General features: G+C 46.8%; 1 protein-coding gene across 4 annotated transcripts in view; it reads right to left on the reverse strand.

The window, feature by feature from the left end:
* Window positions 1-18,112: 18,112 nt before the first annotated feature.
* LOC121291464 (large proline-rich protein BAG6-like) overlaps window positions 18,113-21,801 on the reverse strand; it is a 94,769-nt gene continuing 91,080 nt past the window's right edge. For all 4 annotated transcript variants that reach the window (XM_041212679.1, XM_041212678.1, XM_041212677.1 and 1 more), the window contains 2 exons: window positions 19,624-19,770; window positions 18,113-18,486 (listed from right to left, as the gene is read on the reverse strand). In XM_041212679.1, coding sequence (XP_041068613.1) covers window positions 18,391-18,486; window positions 19,624-19,770 — 243 coding nt within the window. In that variant the 3' untranslated portion in view covers window positions 18,113-18,390. The remainder of the gene's footprint in view (window positions 18,487-19,623; window positions 19,771-21,801) is intronic.

Genomic DNA, 21,801 nt, shown 5'->3' on the forward strand with positions numbered 1-21,801 from the left:
GGAAGCCAACATTTCACAATCAGGAAAAAGCCCAAGTCACTCCACTCGTCAGCTCCCCGAGCAGCTGACTTAGTCTGCAGCGAGGGACTTGCCCTCCCCTCGCTCACTGAGCTGCCACCTCGCTTTAAAACAACCCTTTCTCCGGGAGGGATTGTTTTTTTTTGAAAAAAAACCCGGGCTGACCCTGACTGTGTCACTGTTCAGACTCAGGCCTCGCTTATCCAGGTGCCAGTCATGTGAGCTCTTTAATAGCCCAGCACAACAACATCAAGAAGGGGGCTCGGTCACTTGTGAGATTGTTCCCCTCTTTTAAAGGGGTCTTCGCCACCTACATTTTCACCGGGGGGGGGGGGTCAGAGAGGGCATCTGCGGTATCTCTATCCCCCTTTTTTTGGTCTTCCCGCCTTCAGACTCAAAGCACTTTACAGCCGATGAAGTACTCCCCGAAGTGTTGTAGGGAACGCAGCAGCCAATTTGCACAAAGCAAGCTCCCACAAACAACACTGAGGTGACGACCAGATAACCTGTTTGAGCAATGCTGATTGAGGGGGGAGAACACTCCCCCTGCTCTTCTTTGAAACAGTGCATCTTTCACACATCCGCCCGAGATTGGGGGGGGGGGGGGGGGGGGGGCTCAGTTTAACATCTGATCCAGGAGACTCCTTCAGTACTGCACCAGGTTTGTCAAGCCTAGATTGTTTTATGCTCAATGTCCTGAGCGCAGGACTGGAACCCAGAACCTTGTGGTTCAGGGGCGGGTGTGCTACCCCACTGAGCTGCGGCTAACGCCATCGTGAGCGTAGGGCAGCTTTGATGGTCCAGCTGGGCTTTTTCTACCTGGCTATTTCCTATGTGTGATCGTTCCTTTTCAACAATGGGTTAACCATTGATGATCCTAACCCTACTTGGGAACATGGCAAGGGGGAGATGCTGGCATAGTGGTAAGGTCACTGGGTTGGTTATCTGGAAGCCCAGGCTATTTGCCCGTGGGGGGTGGGGTGGGGTGGGGTGGGGTGGGGGGAGGTCATAGGTTCAAATCCCATCACAGCAGCTCATGGAACTTAAATTCCAGAAATAAATTAAAATGTGGATCTGAAAGTTCAGTGACTAGAAAACGACCACTAATTGTCATATGTCCCCTGTAAAAAGCCTTCAGACCTACACGTGACTCCAGAACCACAGCAAGCTGACTCTTAACTGCCCTCTTGCCTAGCAGGGCACAAAATTCTAGGGGGATCAGCAACCAAATGCTGGGTTTGCCAGCGACACCCACATACCCACGAAAGAATGGAGGAGAAGAAAATCAAGCTGAGGTGCTGCCTGACCTCCGAGGGCAGCGGTTGCAAAGCCAAAGGGACCCTCAGCGATTTGTTCCGGGTTGTGGAAAGTATAAGTGGGGACCGGGCCCGAGTCGTTCTCTCCTCTTAGCAAATATCGGTGAGAGCTTGCGATATTATGAGACATGTGTTCAAACAGTTCCCCTTCCTATTTCAAAATTACAAAGTCATGCAACATACGGGCTTCTGTCAACCTCGATCAACAATAACAGCTTGCATTTGTCTAGCGCCTTCAACATGGTAAAAAAATGCCGCAAGGGCGTTCCACGAATGTGCTGGCCAAACAAAAGCCTGGCACTGAACCGATTTAAAGATATATTAGGGCAGCAGACCAAAATGCTCGGTCAAAGAGCTGGCTTTTAAGGAGCATCTTAAAGGAGGACAGGCAGGAGGAGAGGTTTAGGGGAAGGGATCCCAGAACGCAGGGCCTGGGCTGCTAAAGGCATGGCCACCAACGGTGGGGCAAAAGAAAACCGGGATGTGCCAGAGGCCAGAACTGGGCGGGGGGTGAGGGGGTGGGGGTGGGGGGAGGTGGGGGGAGGAGGTGTGGGGGGAGGGGGTGTGCAGAAATAGCAAGGGTGAAGCCACTGAGGGATTTGAAAATAAGGTTGATCATTTTAAAACTAGACTTGCACTACGGTGTAGTGCTTCAGATGAGATATTAAACACCAAACGGAGACAGGGTTGCAACGAGAGAACCAATAAATATGCATCGGAATGGATACTTCAGCACAGAAGTTAACAGATTATGGCTGAAAAAAGACATTTGGTCAAAGCTTTTCATCTTTCACTAGTCAGGACAATCGCAATAAACCAGTGTCAGGGGAAGTAACTACTTTATACTGTATGAGAAAAGAGTGCTGATTGGTTGGCAGGTGGACTCTGAATAGTAGAGGTGTTGTCATGGAGAATGCACCAGTTAATGGTAACTGACAGTTAACTGCCAAGCATTGTTTGAAATTTAAACCAGGCGGTTTGACTCTAATTGGTCAAGGCATTGCCCTGAGGAAAGAATCAGCGAATGGCTGTCACTTATTTTGTTTAGCTGAAATAGGCGCAATGTGTGTACATGTTCTTTCTGTCTGCAAAGAACAGGCCCTGTGTATTAATATATGTAGCTTCCAGTGTATGTAAATGCGTCACATTGGAAGCCCGACTGACAATCTTAGATTGGTTGTCAGTGTAATTCTGAGTACACTGAGGATTATTTAGTAAATGTTATCCAGTCAAGGAATCACATCTAATATTGGACACTATGTTTTGAGTTTTGCAGGTTTTGAGGTTGGGTATGGTCTGTACCTTGCGCGTTGCAAACAGCAGCTGGGACATGCTGTTTGATATGATCCACTAGTCTTTGGGACATACAGCCTACATACCTAGCATCACACTGCCACTGAAATTCATATACCACATTATTCATTTGTGTGATGGGCAGAACATCTTTTTGGCGTGACAGCAGCATCCTGTTAGTGGCGAATACCACTCGTGTTGCTATTGCATAGTAGCAGCGTGAAACCTCTAGCTTCACCTGTTGCTCAAATTTTTGAGATACCTTGCCCTTCCAGGGTAAGCTGAAGCAGACTGGGCCCTTTTCAGGGCCAAAAGTGACAGCGTTAGCCCTGTTCATGGGTTTGGGCGATATACAGTGTGAAATGATCAGGTCAGGGTAACCATTATCCTGCAGGATGTCTTTGATGTGCCCTATTCCAGCATCACCCTTGTCAGTGTGTTAGGGTTGGACCTGAGAGAACAGAGTGCTGCCAGTTCAGAGGGAGACACATTAGAGTGAGAACAATTGAGGTGGTGATGTTATGTCAGCAGCTCTCAACAAAAAGACTCAGAGGGAAAGAGACCAGAAAGGGATGGTTCAAGTGGCTCCTGGCCAAAGATGTGAGTACAGAGGTGGTGAGGACAGAAGAAGAGCTCGAAATTCATTGAGGTGGGGGCATAAGGGGATGAAGAGGAGGTGATGGTGTAGTGGCATTGTCACTGGACTAGTAATCCAGACACCCAAGGTGAAGCTTTGGGGACCTGGGTTTGAATCTTGCCATGGCAGATGGTGGCATTTGAATTCAATAAAAATCTGGAATTAAAAGTTTAATGGTGACCATGAAACCATTGTTGATTTTTGTTAAAAAGCTATTTGGTTCACTAATACCCTAAAGGGAAAGAAATCTGCCGTCCTTACCTGGTCTGGCCTACATGTGACTCCAGACCCACTGCAATGCCCTCTAAACAAGGCCAATTAGGGGTGGGCAATAAACACTGGCCCAGCCAGCGATGCACACAACCCATGAATCAGTAAAAGAAGCTGGTGCCTTTGCTGAGGACAGAGCATTCAAAGTGAGAGAAGGAAAGCTCAGCCGGGAATGGGAAAACATAGCAAGGGGTGGAATTGGAAGACCGGATGGGGTGAGATGGATTGTCCAGCGAGGCACTGGTAATCCATGAGTTATTAAAGCTAGCCACCCGTGGGCACACAAAAGGAAGACAAAAAAGTTTCTTTGTTAAAGTGCTGGACAATTTGAAGGATGAAATGGAACTGGGGACCAGGACAGCTTTGAGAAGAGGGGAGTCGGTGCTGTTGAAGGGAGGTCAAAAGTGCATGCATGACTTTTAATGCTTTTTTGTGCATAAACTTGACTTGTATTCCACTGAGTTTAGAAGATCAGGGAGAGATCTGATCAAGGATTCAAAATAATAAAACTGTTCAAACAGGTAAGTAAATGGAAATGATTTCCTGTGCTGAGGGAGTCCAGGGCAGGGTGTTGGCGAGGGTAAAGAATCTTAAAATTAGAGCTGGGTCCTTCCGGGATGTACTTACGGAAGCACTTTTCCCTCAAAGAGGGTAGTGTAATGGTGGAATTCCCTCCTTCAGGAGACTGTGGATGTCGGGAATCAATTGAAATTATGGAGACAGGTCAACAGGCTGTGTTCTGTTGAAGGGTCATGAGGACTCGAAACGTCAACTCTTTTCTTCTCCGCCGATGCTGCCAGACCTGCTGAGTTTTTCCAGGTAATTCTGTTTTTGTTTTGGATTTCCAGCATCCGTAGTTTTTTGTTTTTATCAACAGGCTGTCTTATTAGGTTACGGTGTAAAGGAATATGGATCAAATATAGATCTATGGATAAATGGATTTGACGTATAGAGTTGCGGAATGTGCTTAAGTGGCCTCCTCCTGTCCCGGTAATACTATTGAATGCCTTCACCGTATCATGTACAACACCTCAATTCAATCACCTCTTAACCTTGCAAACTCAAGGGATTACAAATCATGTTTATGCAACATTTTCCCAAATAACTTAAATATTTTAAGTCAATAATAACTTTCAAAAAGTTATTGGATAAACACCTGAGAAGGACAAATTTATAGGGCAGTTGGAGGAATAGGGAAGGGAGTGGGGACTTTTTTTTATTCATTCTTGGGATATGGGCATTGTTGGCTGGGCCAGTATTTATTGCCCATCCCTAATTGCCCTTGAGAAGGTGGCTGTGAGCTGCCTTCTTGAACCGCTGCAGTCCATGTGGTGTAGGTACACCCATGGTGCTGTTAGGGAGGTTGCTCCAGGAGTTTGACCCAGCGACAGTGAAGGAATGGCGATATACTTCCAAGTCAGGATGGTGAGTGGCTTGATGGGTTACTTGCATGTGGTGGTGTTCCCATCTCTCTGCTGCCCTTGTCCTTCAAGATGGTAGTGGTCGTGGGTGTGGAAGGTGCTGTGTAAGGAGCCTTGGTGTGTTTCTGCAGTACACCTCGTAGATGGTGCACACTGCTGCTATTGTGTGTCGGTGGTGGAGGGAGTGGATGTTTATGGATGGGGTGTCAATCAAGTGGGCTGCTTTGTCCTGGATGGCGTTGAGCTTCTCGAGTGTTGTTGGAGCTGCACTCATCCAGGCAAGTACAGAGTCTTCCATCACATTCCTGACTTGTGCCTTGTAGATAGTGGACAGGCTTTGGGGAGTCAAGAGGTGAGTTACTAATTGGAAAACTCTTCCAAAGAGCTGGCACAGGCACAATGGGGTGAATGGCCTCATTCTGTGCAAGGGTAGGCCATTTGGCCCCTCGAGCCTGCTTTACCATTGTCCTATGAGGATAGATTGAGGACACTAAGCGTGTATTCTCTATAGTTCAGCAGAATGAGGGGCAATGTCATTGGAGCATACAAAATTCTTACAGGACTTGACAGGGTGGATGCAGGAAGCATGTTTCCCCTGGCTGGGGGATCTAGAACCAGGGGTACAGTCTCAGAATAAGAGGTAGACCATTTAGGACTGAGACGAGAAGGAATTTCTTCACTCAGAGGGTGGTGACTCTTTAGAATTCTCTATCCCCGAGGGCTGTGGAGACTCAGGACATTGAGTATGTCCAAGAGAGAGATCAATAGGTTCCTTGATATTAAAGATATCAAGGGATATGGGGATAGTGCGGAAATTGGAGTTGAGGTAGAAATTCGGCCACAATGCAACTCCCTCTATCCTTCATTAGGTAAGGAGATCAAAACCCTACACAATACTCCAGGTACATCTCACCAAGACTTTATACAACGACAGCATGATTCACAATGTTGTACATTACAGGTCCAGCATGATCCTTCCCTCTCCCTCTGATCAGAGTGAGCCCTTCCCAGGAAGGGCAGGAACAGGAACATCACTGGCTGCCAGCTCTTTAGGCCCAGAAATACTCCAATAAACTGCAGTGCCCCTACACATCATGTGACTGAGGCCAATGCAGAGGGGGCTTGAGAGTTTTGGATCTGGCAGTGAGTTGTTGCATAAAGACATTCCGTTGTCAAGAGAAGGAATGAACCCTTCGTTAACTCTCTCCATTTATAGTTAATGCTGGACTTCATCAAATAGTTTCCAAATTCCAGTCCCTTTTTATGGTATGTCTGTTTATTCAGAGGAGAAGCCTGCACAAGTTATGGTCACCATTCACTCGAGAGCTGCTCACTCGCTGAGACTGTGCTGGGAGATTCTCAAAGTGGGCTCAGTGAAACATAAGCACTCTCCAGTACTGAGGCAACTTGGGCCTGGAAAAAAATTAAAGAAAGACTTTGCATTTATTTAGCACCTTTCCATAACCTCAGGACGTCCCAAGGGGGTTCACAGACAATTAAATACTTATAAAGAGCAGTCGCTGCTGTAATGTAGGAAGCATTAGCCAATATGTGTGCACAGCAAGATCCCACAAAACAGCAACATGATAAATGACCAGATCATCGGGTTTAGTGTGGCTAAGGGGTAAGTACTGGCCTAGGACAAGGGGGAGAATTGCCCCCCGCTCTTCTTTGAACCAGTGCCATGAGATCATTTACATTCATCTGAGGGTGGATGGGGCCTCCATTTAACACCTCATCTGAAAGACTTGACAGTGCGGCACCCCCCTCAGTACTGCACTGAGAGTGTCAGCCTTTATTGTGGTGCTCGAGTCTTGGGAGTGGGACTTGGACCCTCGACCTTTTAGTTCAGACAAGAGCGCTTCCATGACTCACACACAGGCCAAGAGGTTCTTTTGCCACATCTCTACTCAGCCGGAGGCACGCACAGGGACATCAGGCGAGGACAGGGTCAGAATTAGCTGTGCTTCCACAGTCAAATAGCTAGCTGTGCAGGGAAGCCCCCGCATGGTAAACAACTTCTTGATGAAGGTAATGGAGGGTAGCTAATGCCTGTGAGACCAGCAAGAGACAGCAAAAACACAAAAACAGGATTGTACAGTACATTATTACAGCTCATGTTAGATAATTAGGTCAGTGTTTTGTTGGCTGCACTCTGTTTAATACTTGTCTCAGTGGTTCTGGCACATTATCTCTATCAGTTTTTATACAGACAAGGCGCCGTGGATATATCTTGTCCGCATCTAACTTTAATACTGCATCTTCCATGTCATGCCTCTGCTGAGCATTTGAACAGTGTTTAAGTTAACCCCCTCACTTACCTCTCCTCATTCACCATGACTTCAGGCAGTCTGTACGCAGAGTGGGGATTAACCCCCTCACCCACCTCTCCCTATTCACCGTGACTCCAGGCAGTCTATATACAGAGTGGGGATTAACCCCCTCACTCACCTCTCCCCATTCACCATGACTCCAGGCAGTCTTATGCAGAGTGGGGATTAACCCCCTCACCCACCTCTCCCTATTCACTGTCACTCCAGGCAGTCTATACATAAAGTGGGGATTAACCCCCTCACCCACCTCTCCCATTCACAGTGATCCCAGGCAGTCTGTACACAGAGTTGGAGATTAACCCCTCACCCACCTCTCCCAATTCACTATGACTTCGGGCAGTCTGTACACATAGTGGGGATTAACCCCCTCACCCACCTCTCCCCATTCACCATGAATTCAGGCAGTCTGTACACATAGTGGGGGATTAACCACCTCACCCACCTCTCCCATTCACTGTGATCCCAGGCAGTCTGTACACAGAGTGGGGATTAACCCCCTCACCCACCTCTCCCCATTCACTGTGACTCCAGGCAGTGTGTACACAGAGTGGGGGACTAACCCCCCTCACCCATTTCTCCCCATTTACTGTGACTTCAGGCAATCTATACAGAGAGTGGGGGACTAATCCCCTCACCCACTTCTCCCCATTTACTGTGACTTCAGGCAGTCTATACAGAGAGTGGGGGACTAACCCCCTCAGCCACCTCCTCATTCACAATGAATTTGTTGTAAAAATGGTTCACGGAGCTGTCACGATGTCACCTCTTCATTGCCCCACTCTAGGTAAGCCGCCTTCTTCACCCCCCTTAATTCCTGTTGAGGTGGGCACACTGTTTCTCCCCAACCCACACCCCCCACCACCCCCCCTCCCGGTCAGATTCACCCCTATCCGATGACTAATTCTAACCCTGACCCTGATCCTGACCTTAACCCAGGGCTTGGAAACGCCACTGTGGGCGAGAAACTGTGATCGTGCAGAAACTAGAGTAAGAATTTCAGCGAGATCTCATTGCTAAACTCTCTCGCCCCAAGCAGCACTGATGTTCTCCATCAAGCACAGCCAGACATGGATTTCAAAATGCCGTCACTTCAGATGTGGCCAGTGTAGATCAGACCCCGTCGGCTGGTCAAAACCTTACACAGAGTGGGGGAAAGTTGAAACTTTCGGCAGGGGCAAGTCATAAAAAAAAATTTGAACTCAAACCCAAAATAAAAAAAAATCCGAAGTTTGTTTTGAGCTGTTTTCTCATGGCCTCTTAACAGTGAGTCACCACACATTAATCGTAGCGTTTGCCAAACTGAGCACATAACGGTCAGACAACATCAGTAACACACATCGCGCCTGCGATGTAGAAAAATGCCCCGAGGCATGATCAGATTAAAATGGGAGCTGAGCCAAAGCAAGGAGATAGGAACAGGAATTAATTGAGTCCTGGTCAGAGAGGTGGGTTTTAAGGAGAGGAGAAAAGGCGGAGGAGCGATGTTTAGCGGGGGAAAGCATGTCTGTCAGTTACGTGAGCTTCTCCGCCAAACAGTGCATTTTCAGCATCCTGTCCAGGAGAGATCAGGGCTGAAGGAGGTTACAGAGTTCGGGAAGGGTAAACCATAGAACGTTTCTGGCACAAAAGGAGACCATTCGGCCTGTCGTCTCCATTACCAGCTCTCTACAAGAACCACTCAGCTAGTCCCACACCCCTATATAAAAACAAAAAAACTGCGGATGCTGGAAATCCAAAACAAAAACAGAATTACCTGGAAAAACTCAGCAGGTCTGGCAGCGTCGGCGGAGAAGAAAAGAGTTGACGTTTCGAGTCCTCATGACCCTTCGACAGAACTTGAGTGAATCCAAGAAAGGGGTGAAATATAAGCTGGTTTAAGGTGTGTGGGGGCGGGGGGGGGGGTGTTGGGTGGGGGGAGAGAACCCTAACCCCGCCCCCCCCCCCCCCCCCCCCCACACACACACACACACCTGCAAATCTTTTCCCATCAGTTTCGTGCCCAATTTCTGCCTCCAGCGCACTCTCAGGCAGCGCGTTCCAGGTCCTAACAACTCACTGCTCAAAATAGATCTTTCCTCAGGTCGCCTTTGGTTCGTCAATCACCTTAAATCGGTATTTCCCGCCCCCCACCCCCCCCCCACCGCACCCCCAACCCCGGTTCTGGACCCTTCCATCAGTGGGAACAGTTTCTCCCCATACACTCTGCCCAGACCCCTCGTGATTTTGAGCACGCTGGAGGCCATGAAGGGATTTAAACATGAGGATGAGAATTTTAAATTGGAAGCATTGGGGAATGGGGAGCCAACATGGGGTCAGCAAGGACAGGATTGATAGCGGAATGGCAGGATTTGAGCAGCAGAATTCGATTGAGGAGAGAGTGGGAGGATGCACATTGGCACAGCGCGTTCCAGAGGCATGGATGAGATTTTCAGCAGCACATGGCATGTGGCAGGGGTGGAGGTGGATGACGTTATGATGAGAATAGCAGGTAGTGCCCATGATGGAGATTATCTCGACAAGAACACAGGGGTCAGAAACTCAGCCCGGGTTCCTATCAGAGGCTAGGGTCGTTAATGGTCTGGTTCAACTCCTGTCGGGGACCATGGAGGGACTGCAACCAGTAGAGGTCTAAAACAATTTTGGTCTGCCCAGCACTTCACTGGGGGAAGTTAAAGGGCTCATCCAAGACTGAATGTTGGGCAAGCAATCTCACAGCAGAGACAGTGGAGGGGCCGAATGCAGTGGCAGGTAGGTAGAGCTGGACTGTTGCTGTCAGGCAGCGGAAAGGTGACCCCATGTCCTAAGATGAGGCCATCAAAGTTTAGCAGGTAGATGAGGAAGATGAAGGGGCAAAGGATAGATTGCTGCTGGGGGTGGGAAGGAGGATTGGGGCGGGGCTCCAGAGGAAACAATGTTGGGTGGAGGGGGAAACACAGTATGCAGCAGATGCTCTGGCTATAGTTGTGTCAGTAAGAATGGAACGAAATAAGAGTGGTTCCACTGAGCTGGGCAGTGGGGAAGAGGTGTTGGAGGACGACAGAATGGCCACCTGGGTCAAGTGTGGTAGGTATAGGTCAAGGGGCATAGCATTTTCTTTCCAACATTGACTAAGCTTCAAGAGAGTATTTCATTGGATGTAAAGTGCTTTTGAATGTCCTGAAGTGGTAAAAGATGCAAAATCATCTTCTTCCTTATTACACACATGGGATCTGCAGCTTCACTTTATACAGGCTTCATTTATGGCAGCCTCATCGAATGATAGTTCATCAGCACATAGACCATTCACCATGAAATTCAGCAAGGAGTATGTGGAGCTGTGCATAAGGCCCACGGACGATCCCCCAAAGCAAGGTTGATAGCACATGGAATCCTGCCTTTAACAGCAGCGCACTGGTAGATACCTGACTGTAGCAAAGTATGGTTCAATGTTGGAATTCTGATCTCAAAAAACTACTCTGTGAATTCCCCCCCATCCCCCTTCATGGAGGGTGGAAAGTAGAGTCAACATTATGGGAGCCAGGGGTGGCATTAATTCCACTAAACTGAGCAACCAACAGTATGGAGTTGGTCAGAGCACAATGTTTACAATAGGAAATGTTGCAATGAACCTGGATTTCAACACTGTAGAGATGCAGGACAGAGGAGAAGAAAGGAGGGTGTGCAACATGAACCAGTACATCTGGTTAGGTGACCTGGAGCTGCACCTTTTAAAAGGTGGCAGAATTTCAGAGGAAGGGTGAGACGTCAGCAAGCTGCAGTCAGGCATGAATCTGACGTCCAGTGACAGGATAAGAGTTGAGCAACAGGATTTCTGTATTATTAAAACAAATATGCAGCTGCTTTCCCATAGATTTTACAGCACAGAAACCAGGCTATTCAGCTCAACTTGTCTAATTATTCTTCCCTCCCTCACATGTTTATCACACTTCCCCTTAAATGCATCAAGTATGCAGAGACTCTAAAATATAAATTTGGTGGGGGTTGGATGGGAACCCTGATCTGGAAGATAAAACTAACCCACCCTCCCATCCCAACCTTCCTGCTGCATATTCTGCAGACATTAGTTGTGAAGAGTTACTAAGCCGGTCAGGGTCATTTTCGTGAGTAGAGCCAGTATTAAACCCCAGGAATTTAATCCCCCACCCTTTGAAAGCCCAGTGTACAGGATGGTAACAGCTGCCACCCACCATTCCAGCACCACTTTCCAAAAGTATTGGCTATTTATGAACTCCATTCCATTGATTTTATTGGTCCTGAGGTCAATCAGTGCTCATGGCTAAATTGCTGAGGTCACATTCTGCACAGAAGAGTGGCTGAGACAAGGCAGATGAAAGAGTGAACAGCATGTTCTTTGGCTGCAGTGTGCTTCCGCCCGCTTGTCTTTCAATCTCATTTATCCATCAAAGCTCCCATTTAATCAGCCAGTCACAGCATGTCAATCTGTGGGAGGAATTACTCTCCGCACCATGGGAAACAACATCTCAGCTTCCAGCAGGGGCCCCGTAGTTTTATCCAGTACCAAATGCAGGCCCACTATTCCTTCTCCTTTCCTTCCTCTTGGACTGTCTTTGAGAGCAGATTAAAGTTTCTCACCCCAGCCCTCAGTGACCCATCCCAGCAAACCTCTATGGATACTAATCAGCCTCCAGTACCTGAAATAAAAACAGGAAATGCTGGAAAAACTCATCAGGTGATGAGAGAAACAAGAGTTAACGTTTTGAGTCCGTATGACTTCTTCAGAGCTGAAGAGTAGAAATGCTTATTTTCTCTCTCCACAGATGCTGTCAGACCGGCTGAGTTTTTCCAGCATTTTCTATTTTTATTTCAGATTTCCGCAGTATTTTGCTTTTAGCCTCCAGTACCTCATTTTTTGAGTCTGGACAGTAAGGGTTTGGGGGGAGAGATTTTTTTCAAAAAAAATGCAGCAAGTTATGGTCTGGAATGTGTTGCTTGAAATGGCGGTGGAAGTAGAATCCTTCAAAAGGGAATTGGATATATACTTGAAAAGGTTGGATTTTCAGGGAAAGGGGCAGGGGAGTGGGGTTAATTGGATAATTCTTTCAAAGCTCACTGTCCCGTATCATTCTATGCGATTACCTGGCCTAATTCAATTCTATTGTTGCCTAACAAGGAGAATGTGCTTTTCAATGAGAGCACAATCAGGAGCAGGCTCAGTGGTCAATTAACATCTCCATGATTTCTTCTCGAGTTCCCTGCCAGAACGCAGGTCTGATCCCAGCACCCAGATCTCTGCTACAGGTAGGTCAAGGAGACAGTTCCTGAATCCACCCCAGCTGGAACGTGAATCGAACCCCATGCTGTTAGCACCAATCTGACCCAGACAGGCCAACTTACCCACCCACCCCCCAACAGAATCAGAATTGTTTTGGCAACACACAGTGTGTAGCCTGGAGCTACAGCTAGTGATGGTTGAGGTTCCAATTTCTTTCCATCACATTGTTGACTAGGAATCTCTCCCGCCCTTACTGTCTTCCAGTGGCGAGTGTTGGAAGGATTTACAAGTTGATATTCAACCTGCTTGGCTACGTTATGAACGTGCCTTCCTTTGCCATCAAGTGCTGGAATGGCACTTGAACCCGGATCTTCTGGGTCAGAGCCAGGGATGCTACCCACTACACCACAAGACCTCCTCATCTCCCTGATTTAGAAGCCCTGAATTCTATTTCTGCAGAAGCAATTTGATACCCATTACAGGCAATCCCTTTTGTTCTCAGCTAAAAACCAAGCTCTCCAAACCACTCCTCAACCTCTTCCAACGATTACCTGACTACACTTGTTGAAAAAAGATTAATCTCTAACATTTTTCAGTTCTGATAAATGGTCACTAGTCTGAAACTTTAACTCTCGTTTCTGCCTGATCTGCTGAATGCCTTCCAGCATTTGTTTAGATTTCAGACCTTCCTACATTAAAACACACACCTTATCAAGTAAGCTCACTTCTCATTTTTAAAACAAAACTATTTTTTTTTAAAAAGCAAATAGATGTTTAATCTCAATTTCCTTACGTGTTTAATTTATTCTTTCGAGTCGATTCTGCCAGTCCCAAAAAATTCTCTCAGCCCCGTTGTCTCAGTTGCTAGGTCTCTCTGCTGAATCTCTCAGCTGTGGGATCAAGCTCCCACCCCAAAGCTTGAGCACATAATCACCCGGCACTTTAATGGAGCAAGGAGCAAGTGCTGTGTGGGCAGATGCTGTCATGATAGGATATTAAGCTGATACTCCTTTGACCAACTCAGCTGGATGTAAAGGAACCAACATTACACTTAATATTCACCCCTTGGTCAAAATCACTCTAACAGATTCACTGCCGTTTACTACGCTTACTATATAAGAGGACCTTGCTGTGTGCCAGAAATTGGCTGCTGGTTGCTTCTATAACCTGATAACATTTCAACCAATAAGTCTAATGTGAAAGGCACTGTATAAATACGAGTTCTCTATGTCATGCAAATGGAGGGGCTATTTACCCAAAAGGTTCACGCAGGATGGAAAGTGCCTTACAGACAACATAGGGGTAAAATTCTTCTTGAGGCTGTTGCGTAAAACAGGCGATAGCACATCAGCAACCAGTTTTGCACTGTGAAACAGGCTGCAGATTCCCTTATCAGGCGTTCCACGCCACTGTCCCAGGTTTTGATCTCACTGATCACATTGGATAAACAGTCTCTACTCACTTAAATATTCTCAGCACAGACTGGATTGTGGGAATTATGACTGCAGCGTTAAGTTCCTGTGCAGAAGCCCAGTGGTTGGAGCTTTTGCCAGAAAGCAGATAGGAAGTTCACCAGTCTGGAGATTCGATCCGGAACAGGATCAAAGAAACACCAACTTGCATTTATAGAGTGTCTTCAGCGAAAATGCCCCCCAGGCACCTCACAGGACTGACTATCAAACATAATTTATCACTGAGTCACATGAAGAGATATTAGGGCAGATGACCAAAAGCTTGGTCAAAGAGGTAGGTCTTAAGGAACATCGTAAAGGAGGAGAGAATGGTAACAAGGCAGAGGAGACTAAAGCTTGGACCACAGCAGCTGAAAGTCTAGACCTTCATGGTTGAGCGATTAAAATTGGGGATGCGCAAGAGGCCAGAATTGGAGGAGTGCAGATATCTTGGGTTAGGCAGGAGATCTGAAAACAAAAAATGAAAATTCTGAGGCTGCCTGCTAACCAGGAGCTAACCATCGGTCAGTGAGCAGAAGGGCTGTACCAGACTTGGTGGGTCCTCCAGAATTAAACTAGTTGCTGGCCCATTCACTGGAGAAGCTAACGCAAGAATGGGCAATTGTGTAAGATACCAGAATGGATGGTTACACAGTCTGCTACAAGAAGTAACACATATAGGAGAAAACTATAGTTGACTGGGAGAAGAGTGGGAGGCGGTTAGAGGGAAGAGAGAGTAAACCTATGCAAAAATCATTGTTTTAAAGACTGCACCGGGACTGAAGTATGAGGGGTGTATCTAGAATTCACTGTTTACATTATGAAAACTGAGAAACTGTATTCAGGATCAACAAAGCATCACATTCACAAGGTACAGTAGAACAGACATCATGGGCATTTTTTATATATATTACATTGTGCTTTGTTGCAGTCATACTGTACAGTACCGCAGACAACATTTTAAAACTTATCAGGAACATTTCAATTGGGAGAGCAGCAGTATTTAATTGTGTTTAGGGGAGGTCTATGATACTGCCACCATACTAACTGCGCGCGCACTTGAAAAAAATCAATTTCAATGTGATCAAAACCTTAGCACTCGTGAAGTTCAAAATCTTGTCAAGAAATGATCTCTCCTCTACGAACTGCAGCATGAGGGATGTACAGCTAAGATTAAGGATTTGGAAGTCAGCTAACTCCAGTGGAAGTTCAGTAAAGGACCTACATCTTCACTTAGCAATGGAGGGCAGGTGGGGGGGTGGAGAAAAAACAATCGGCATTAGATGTCGCACATGAGGCACAGCATTAAAACCTAATTAGGTGAGGTGCGTGTGATCACAGTAACAACACTGCTGTCGATAGATAAATCAACCCAGGTTATTCTGCCAGAAACAAGGGTGGGACACAGTTGGTGGTTCAACGAAAGGTTAGGCTTTAAACTTTGGATTATAATTTTCAGAAGGGATCCTGTGTGTGTGTGTGTGTGTGTGTGTGTGTACATATATATATATATATATATATATAAAATATCTCCAAATTATGGAACCTCATCCTGACTAAACTTGGAGGTAGAATAACTTTAAAAAAGAAAGTTGGACATGTCCCTTTGTAATAGCTCACCCCTCATTCTAGCATCACAATGTGGATTTTAAACGGGCAAAGTTCAAACGCATGGAGGCAATTTCTAATTTTTTAATTCTTATGCTCACCAAAGGGGAGCTGACGATACTGAGGAACAGAAAAAATTTAGAATATCATCCACTCTCAGCATCCAGCCAAGTTCGCAGAGTAAAACTCCACACCCCCACCCCCAACCCCGCACTGCATCAAACTGCCTTCGCACTGGCCACAGAAGACCACCCCCACTATGCACCACATGTGACGAGTACCCACAACCACCAAGTGCAGGGTGGATTTGAATCCAGAAGCTGAGGTGAAAGAACAGAGTCTATTATCCACTGCACCATCTACTTCCGTAGGCAGAGGAATGGTGTCTGGCCCATTGCACACGCCTTTATCACAAGGGATCTCTGATAGCTTCCTTGTGCCAGTCAAATTTTGTCTGGGTGCTAAACACAGCAGAATGGAAGAACATAAGGAAGAGGAGCTGTAGGCTATTTGGGCCCTCGAGCCTGTTCCACCCTTCAATAAGATCATGGCTCATTTGACTGTGCCCTGAACCCTGCTTCCCTGTGCCTTTGATTCCATTATCAATCAAAAACCTAACTCAGGTGCAATCTTACATGGGAACTGTTTGTGACGAGGGATCTAACCATTAGTGGCAACTTCTCTCTCAGATACTGCCAGATACATTTTCAGCTACTATTTCGGATCTCCGGCACTCAGTTCTTCAAATTTACTGACTCACGGGAGTCATCATTTTGCCCACCAGTCTGCTGTGCGCCGCACTTGGGAATGAATTTAAGTCACAGCCCCAACTGCTCAGTTTCTTCCCCTGTCATCTCACAGGATGGACTGTCTCCACAACAGTAGTTTTCTAACCCTATCCTGCTCACCTATCAACACAGATCTTCCTTATACATAAATCAGAGGTATAAGTGGACATGTTTATAAGCTGGGACGGGGGGTGGGGGTGGAGGAATCAAAGTAGGCCAAAAATCCAACAACTTTTATATTTGGCTTATTATCTATCAACATCTGTTAATACATTCTTACAAATAAATCTGCATGGATGAAGAAATGTGCACGCGTGTGCACACACGCACACACGTGCACAAAGTTTCCTCTTAAATGAACTGCATTACCTCAAAATACTTTCAGGCTCCATGTGCTGTTTTGTGTGCTCAGTACCAGCTTATTATTCAGTTTATAACATTTGTGAGAAAATCTTTGATGGCTTTAAGAAGAGGAAAATTTATTTATTCAATGGAATAAAAAATTTCCAGGAAGGTCCGAGCGAGTTTGGGTTTGGAGAGGTTCTTCCCCATCTCCTGTTAAACCCGAGGGGCCCCACAGTCACCCAGTTGTTTGTTCCTGTGGCTCTAACGATTGACAGTAAAAGTCCACAATCTGGAGAACCTTTAGGTTCAAACTTCCCCTGTCTGACGCAGCCCCCACCCACCCCCATTCAATCATGAAGAATTTTTTTTTTTATTATGCGTTAAACATTTTAAAAATAAATGAGTGATTCCGGTTTCTGGTTTGAAAAAAAGGTTTTGAGGCCCCAGTGGCTCAGAGACTGTATTCTTTTAGATACAGCCACCTTGGGACAACCTCATCGCGGAAGGCAACGACTCTCACACACCAGGTTCCGGAGCAGCCAGCAAAACTACCAGGTCAAAAAAGAAAATTAAATCATGTTCTCGTCACTGTAAAAATGGAGGAGGATGGCCACAAATGGAAATTTCCACCCCAGGTTTAGCTTTGTTAAGGAGGTGGTGAAAAACCCGATGACGTTTACACACCTTGTGTACTCTTTTGTACAGCAGCGCTCATTTGACTAATAGGCTGAAATCACGTAGTGTGAATGCGGTGCTGCTGCTTTTAATTTTAAAGCAAATTAAGTTTCAGGGCTACAGGGAAAGGGTGGGAGGGAATAGGAGTGAATCGCTCGTGCAGACCGCTGACATGGAGAGGAGGGGCCGAATGGCTTCCTTATGTGCTATGCCCGTTCTAAGATTCTGCAATGCGTCATTTGTCGTCCCTTTGTTCCTGTCTCCTGGAGGCACTGGGGTTTGTGCCAATTGCCTGCACGGAGCAGGTATAGGAGTGACGATCACAACCAAGACCAAACTGCATGCACAACTGCAGGTCCACATTACACTGGGTGGGAGGTGGGGGGGGCATCAGAACTCCCATGGCTGAGGGGGAATTGGGGAGGCACACAGGGTGGGGATGACAAAGTAAGGGGGGTGGGGGCACATAAATGAGGTAAAGCGGACAGAGAGATGGGGGGGAGTGTAGGAATCCTCCAGATGCCTGCACAGCTTTCCCTATATTCGTTAACTAACTTGTGTTGTGCAGATGCTTCGGGAGATAATTCCGTTGCTTTTCTTTCCAGCGGTTTGGAAGGTACATGCCAGAGAGCGAACGTGTGCGAAAGGGAGAGAAAGAAAGGGCTTAAAAAAAAAAAAAAGACCTCACCTTCCTTCAAGCAAAAAAAAAGAGAAAAAGCTCGGCAAGTTTATCAGGCTTCACTGCTGCACTGAGCCGTGATACTTTATTTAACAGTGAGAACAAAACAACAAAAAAATGTGCAACACTCGGAGCCCAGTGGCAAGAGGGGAATAATTAAACAGTGTGGACAATGACTGGATGCTTGACGGGACCTGCACAACATCTGAACCTTCTGCTCGCTCCCTGGTTAGAATTCGGACAAGTAGCTCAAAAGTCTCGGCGGAGGCGGGGGTTGGGTGACAGGAGGTGGTGGTGGGGGTGGAGGGTGCTGGGCCGAGGCACTAGGAGTGCTCCTCAAAGGCAGTGTGTGTATTTGGAAACCGCTGCGCGCTGTATTCCGGGTCTTCTCTTATCCTCTTCTGGATGTCGGATTGGATCTGAACGGGGGAAGAGAGAAAAAAAAGAAACTCTCAGGATGACTTCAAGGTCTTGTGTCCGCACCTCACCCAACCCTCCCAGGTTCCGAGAGTCAGGACAGGACAGTATAGCACAGGAGGTGGCCATTTGGCCCATCAAGTCTGCACCGGCTTTCTCGAAAAGCAACTCACTTAGTCCCGCTTGCCCCCAGCTCTTTCCCCATCACGCTGCCCTTTTTTAAAATATATAAAACTTCCACCTCTACTTCTTACTCTACTTGTTGAAACTTCTGCCTATTGGTACCTCTGTTAGGGGGTACAGCTTTTATTCAGGCTGAGGCTGTTCCAAGGAGGGCATTACTGCTTAGTCCAAACATGTCTTCATCCACATTTGCCAGCATGGGTCACAAGTTACTTTATCAGCAGCAACCAGGTTATCTAACTGTACCCCTTCTCTGGCCTGGGGTGGCTGTAGCCAATTATAAATGTACTGGGGGCTTTTTACATTAAAAGGTCCACCAATGTCTCAGGTTTTAAAGCTATCAGCCTTGTATTCAAATTCTTCCAGGGCCACGGCCATCCTAAACTCCTCCCGCTCTCCCAGATATTAGAACAGATGATCAAAAGCTTGGACAATGAAGTAGTTTTTAAAGGGACTTTTGTTTTTTTTAAAAAGAGTGAGCGGTAGAGCCGCTTAAGGAGGGAATTTTAGAGCTTAGGGCCTGGACAGCTGGATAATGGCTGCCAATGATGAAGCAATTAAAATCAGAGTTGAGCAGGAGGTCAAACTGAAACACTGCCAATATCTGAGGAGATTGCCTCAAAAGCAAGTCTCTCACACTGAAGAGGAGTCATTGCCTGACAGATGAAGCAACTCTTAAATCTTCAGCCTGCAACCCTTTACTCTGTTGGCACCTCCCAATTTTCCTCCCCCTTGGATACCAACCAGTATGATGAATATAAAAAGCAGGATTGGTTGCAGTCTTCTTGTCTGACTCATTCCTTCGCTCAAAACTATACAACTCTCTCCTTTCCCCAATTCCCCTACAATCTATGGCTCACCCATTCTCTCTCCGTGCTAACCTGCTCTCCTCGCATTCTTTTCAGCCCCATGGCTGGAAGCTTTCGGCCTAGCTGAACAATCGTGGCACATTTTACCTGTTGCCTGTAGGCTTCTTGTGCCTCTGCTTTCTCCAGGTCTCTAGTCAGGCTCTCTGCGCTGGTGACCGGCTTGACGCCTGCAGCCTTTGCGGCTTTCCCCACAGCGTCTGCTAGCGAGAGTTGTGGGCCTTCACCCTGCATCGTCTGCAACAGATGAAAGAAAATTTCAGTGCAGAGGGTGCCGTGCATTTTGGTTTGAGGCAGCGACCGCCAGGAGAGAGCTTGCACATAAACGTAACCTTCGGCTGAAGCTTTCTAAAGATCCTTTATACAATGAAGGGAACAGAGGTTGCGCCTGAGCAGAGGGCTTGTTCCAATTCAACAACTTAGGGAGGACCAGGGCACCAAGTTGAATGAAGTCCCGATTCCAGGTTAGATGTCAGGAGATGGTTCTTTTCCCAGAGAATGGTGAACCTGGCTGGCAGCTCATGCGGCGGACGATTGCTTAAGCTGCTTCAAGCGAGAGCTGGGCCTCCTCCTGGCCGGGGCAGAACTCGCCTCGTACAATGGCGAGCTACTGCATAACACTGATCGGCGGGGGCCTCCTGGAGTAGTTTTGATTGTTTAATGGGGTCTGGGGTCTAGATTGCTTTCTTCCCAAATTGGCCTGGGTTTTTAAGACCGGCTTCTCCAGACCGGCTCAGGCAGATGGCTTTTCAGAGTGTAACGGGCAATGCCTACATTTGTTTTTTTTATTTGCTCATGGGACGTGGGCATCACCGGCTCGGCCAGCATTTATTGCCCATCACCAATTGCCCTTGTTCAGAGGGCATTTAAGAGTCAACCGCATTGCTGTGGATCTGGTGTCAAATGTAGGCCAGACCAGGTAAGGATGGCAGATTTCCTTCTCTAAAGGACATTAGTGAACCAGCTGGTTTCACAGTCATCACTAGACTTTTAATTCCAGATTTTTATTAGATTCAAATTCCACCACCTGCTGTGCCCTGTTACTGGTCTAGTGACGATACCATGCCTTCCCAGATATGTCATGCCTTCCCAGATAGTGCCTACACTGATGTACAAGGAGCCATAACGGTGGGGAACAGGCTGGATCGTCCAGAGGGTCTACTTCTGTCCGGCATTATTTATCTGACCACCATCGTGTTTTAACATGAATGAACTGCGAGCTGCTCTATCAGCACTCTGCCCCGCTGAAGGTTTCACTGGCTGTCTGATGGCGATGAGCGGCAAACTGCATTAGGGGCTCAGCCAAGTGGCGTAACCTGATGCTGCGGGCAAACCAAAAGTCCCAAAAGCAAGCACCAACATCACATCAATAGTGGAGCGTAAAGGGAGCATGACGGAAAACTATAGTGAACCAACGTCAGCACTGCCAAAGCAGGGATTTAATCAGGTAGGCGGAGAGAAGCTATTTCCTCTGGAGTGGAGAGTCCAGAACGAGCAGATGTAACCTTTAAAATCAGAGCTAGACCATTCAGGGACAACGATAGGAAACATTTAACACAGAGTGGTGAAAATCTGGAACACTCTCCAATCAAGAACTGAGAGACTCGGGGGGTGGGGGCTGGTGGTGGGAACTTCAAATCTGAAGACTGAAATATCTTTGTTGGGAAAGGGTATTAAGGATTATGGAACCGAGGCAGGTTAGATGGAATTCAGATACAAATCAACTGGATCTAACTGAATGCCTACTCATGCTCCTGTGCCACTTTCATGTCAATTTAACTTATCTACTGTAGATTCCAACCAGCCGAAACAAACATTTTTTTTTTAGAAATGCTGGCGAACTGTTCAAGGTCAAGTGGAGAATGTTTTTTTTAAGCATACAGATGACAGCAGAGTTGCTAAAGTTGCTTCAGAAACACATTTTTCACCACTTCCTAGCAGGCCCAGCCTTGCAGTAACATTGCAGGAAAATGGTTTACATACAGATTTCCAACTTAAGTGTTTACTTAGGCAGTTCAATGGTAAACGTTGATGCAAAAGTAACAGGATGTTTGCACGCAGATAAGACTTTAAATGCCATTAAAAGAAAGCAGGCCAATGTGGGACATTGTGCTGCTTTAAGGACTACTGCTGCACCACTTCATGCACAATATTCTCACAATGAGGTGCTAGAGAATAGCAGAAACCTTTACTGCTTCTGAACACAATCCACCACTGTAGTCTGTTCATGTTGTCATACAGCACAGGGGGCCATTCTGCTCATTATGC

The sequence above is a fragment of the Carcharodon carcharias genome, chromosome 19 (genome assembly GCF_017639515.1).
Source record: "Carcharodon carcharias isolate sCarCar2 chromosome 19, sCarCar2.pri, whole genome shotgun sequence".
Lineage (NCBI taxonomy): Eukaryota > Metazoa > Chordata > Chondrichthyes > Lamniformes > Lamnidae > Carcharodon > Carcharodon carcharias.